At 44.1% G+C, this 3,130-nt stretch overlaps 1 protein-coding gene across 1 annotated transcript in view; it reads left to right on the top strand.

Annotated features, from left to right (window-relative positions):
- Window positions 1-127: 127 nt before the first annotated feature.
- The window catches only part of RBM48 (RNA binding motif protein 48), a 4,313-nt gene continuing 1,310 nt past the window's right edge, over window positions 128-3,130 (top strand). The window contains exons 1-4 of the mRNA XM_010134606.1: window positions 128-292; window positions 1,422-1,612; window positions 1,743-1,888; window positions 2,830-3,129. Coding sequence (XP_010132908.1) covers window positions 128-292; window positions 1,422-1,612; window positions 1,743-1,888; window positions 2,830-3,129 — 802 coding nt within the window. The remainder of the gene's footprint in view (window positions 293-1,421; window positions 1,613-1,742; window positions 1,889-2,829; window position 3,130) is intronic.

The following is a 3,130-nucleotide window of genomic DNA, read 5'->3' as shown; positions in this document are numbered from 1 at the left end:
GGGGACAGGGAGCTCGCCAGCTGCAGCCGGTGTCGCTGCCCGGTGTTCTTTGCTAGTGCTCGTCCCCGTCCTGGGTGTGTTCCGGCTCTTCCGCTCTCCTCGGTGCTGGGGCGCATCGGGGTGCGGGATGGGCGGGCAGCAGACACCGGCAGGAGGAGCGGGGGTTGGGGCTGGTAAATCTGGTGACTCCCGCGCGGCGCTTCCGCGTGTGGCACAAGTAGGGCAGTTCTGGGCAGAGCGTAAACCGAAGATGAAGAGCAGCGCCGGGAGAGCTGCGGCGCTGGACACTGCTGTTGGTGGCCGGCGCGCAGCCGGTCGCGCCGTGCCACTGAACTCAGCAGGACGCACGGGGCTGCGTTGGTACTTCTGCTCTGGTGTCCGACAGCTCCTGGGGAGATGAAGAGAAGGTCCCCACCTCACGGGCCCTGCCTGTTGCATACCTGGAACTTCTCACTACAGCAGGAAAAATGCTGCGTTTGCTGCTTCTTGCGTGTGTGGTTAAAGCACAGTGTGCTGTAAAGGCACCTTCTGGGGCCGCATTGAGACAGAAAACAGGAACAGGCCGCTGTGACCAGGATGATTCCTGTGACCTGTTCGCAGAGTGCAGCCTGACAGCTGGTTTCTGGAGTGGTTTCCTCCTTGTCCTGCATTTGCTGGGTTTTCTTGGATAAATATGTGTAACTCATGCAATCTAAATGTGGTGGGTTGTTTTTAACGAAGTCAGAATGAATTTTTTTTGATCTTAGGGTTCAGCTACCTGTTGTACATAGTGAGCTGTCACAGAATGTTCCTTAGACTCCGTGTTATGTCACAGTCATTACACAAAGCAGAAGAAAGTGGTTTGGGTTTTTGACCTGCTGGGGAAAGACCTTGTTTCTCTCAGCATCCTGCTCGTATCTGTCTGTCTTACAAATGTACCCTATTTGATCACTGTAGTGAGCAAACGGCTTCGCACAGACATGATCTGCCTCAAGGGATGAATCATGGTGCTTTAATGGTTTTTTTTCTCCCTGTGTTTTACCTGCATGACTCTTCTGTCTGTGAATAAGGCAGGTTTTTCGGTGCTTTTTTCTTTATTTTGACAGTGCCTCGTATTAACTGTTTACTAGTCAGTCTTGTACAGAAATCGGCCAGAGACTTAAGAGAGGTTACTCAGCAAATGGCAGTACTCTGACTCGGCGCAGAAGACTCATCTCTCATTTGTGTTCTACTTTGAGTTCAGTTCCTGCTCGGTGATGAATAGGTCCCAAATAACTGTGCCCTCACTGTTCCTGCAAAAGTCCAAAGTCGCAACAGAGTACAGAGAGACCTTCAGCATCCTGAGAGCATTTGAGAAACAACAGAAAACACAGAGAAAATGTGTTACTTTTGCAGTAAAGCAAGAATGTGAAGATTTTAGAATGCTCTTCTTCTTTTTTCAGGTTTATACTATCAACTTGGAATCCCGTTATTTACTAATACAAGGAGTTCCTGCACTAGGTGTGATGAAAGAATTAGTTGAACAATTTGCATTATATGGTGCCATTGAAGAGTATCACGCTCTAGACGAATATCCAGCAGAGCAATTTACTGAAGTTTACCTTATAAAATTCCAAAAGCTGCAATGTGCAAGGTATTGGACAGGGCAATATCTGCCTCTTGCTGTCTTAATCTTTTACACCTTCTTTATTTATAATCTATAATGACTCCAGAGAGTTGAAGTAAAATCCTCAGTTTTGCCAATAAAATTTAATTCCCTTCAGGGTGGCCAAGAAAAAAATGGATGAACGAAGTTTCTTTGGAAGTTTGCTGCACGTGTGCTATGCCCCAGAATTTGAAACAGTCCAAGAAACCAGGGAGAAGTTGCAGGATAGAAGAAAGTATGTAGCAAAAGCAACAAATCAAAGAGGTCTGTAATAAAATTTCCTATAGAATCTTAAAATCTCACACCAGGGGTGGGTGTGTTTTTGGTTAAAGTACCCATTAAGGGAAATGCTTTGTATCTGGCTGTTTTAAAGATGCGTTTTAAGTATCTTTGCAGCAGAATGGAGACATCTTTCGATATTTAGAGAGTTGTATCTTTTTCAAAGCAACTCTTCAGTTCTGGCACTAAAATAATGAAAAAAAACTGCACAAGTTTAATAATGAAGTATTTCCTTCTCTTTTTGCTTTCTTTTCAAAATGTTATCAGAAATTACAAGCACTGGCAGGAAATTTGGGATTTTTTTTTCACCCGTGTTCCAACTTATTCAGGCATGCCCAAAGGGACAGTTTTGTAAGGAAGGTGACTATAGCAGAACCTTCAACAAAAAATTTCTCCAGCCTACATATCAGCATTGGAGGGATGCTAAGAATGGACTGGACTTGCAACGGCTACTGTGCTGCAGAGTTCCCAGGCAGTACCGAAGGCTGGGCAAGCTGAGAAATTAGCAGATTGCTGAGCATAGGTCTCTCCTTTCTTGTGCCTATGTACTTTGATATTATGAGGATATTTAAAGGGAGTAAATTCGCTGATTTTTAACATCAAAACACCTGATCTTTTTAATGTTGCAAGACAGCATATCCTTGAAATCATAACTTGAATTAAAAATCAGTAATAGGCAACATTAGAAATACTTCCCTCAGAACTGCTGAAATACTTCTGCTCTGGCATTCCTCACAAATCAGCAGCAGGACTAGGCTGAAAAACTTTAGTTTGAAAGGGACCACTTAGGAAAAAAGAATCACAGAAATGTGGCTGGGAATTAAATATCACTGGTATTGCTTCTGTGATTGTATTAAATGTTTTTTTTCTTATGTGTTAGAACTAATAACATAAAATAGTGAAGCTACCTTTTTGTTGTTTTAAAGATTGCTTTGAGTTAAAGAAAGTAGAGGGGCCTAAGAAGTCAAAGACCTCCGAGCATAACTGTCCATGGAGTACATCGAGATCGTGTGCAGCCAGTAACTGGGATCCATCCTGCTTTACAAGTTCTCACGGGGTATCCTGCAGCACAGGGCATCCAGCTGGCAGTCATTATCAGAGCCTGTTGACATTTCCCCATGATAACAACCGTGCTGAAACTTCTGGGTACTTTGGTCAAAACACATCCCTAACTCTACATGTACATCCGGGAGGACACACTCCACCAACTTCTTTAATGCAGCAAAG

Source organism: Buceros rhinoceros, unplaced genomic scaffold (genome assembly GCF_000710305.1).
Source record: "Buceros rhinoceros silvestris isolate BGI_N320 unplaced genomic scaffold, ASM71030v1 scaffold13784, whole genome shotgun sequence".
NCBI classification, from domain to species: domain Eukaryota; kingdom Metazoa; phylum Chordata; class Aves; order Bucerotiformes; family Bucerotidae; genus Buceros; species Buceros rhinoceros.
The sequence above is the reverse complement of the archived record's forward strand: the minus strand, read 5'-3'. Positions and strand labels throughout refer to the sequence as shown.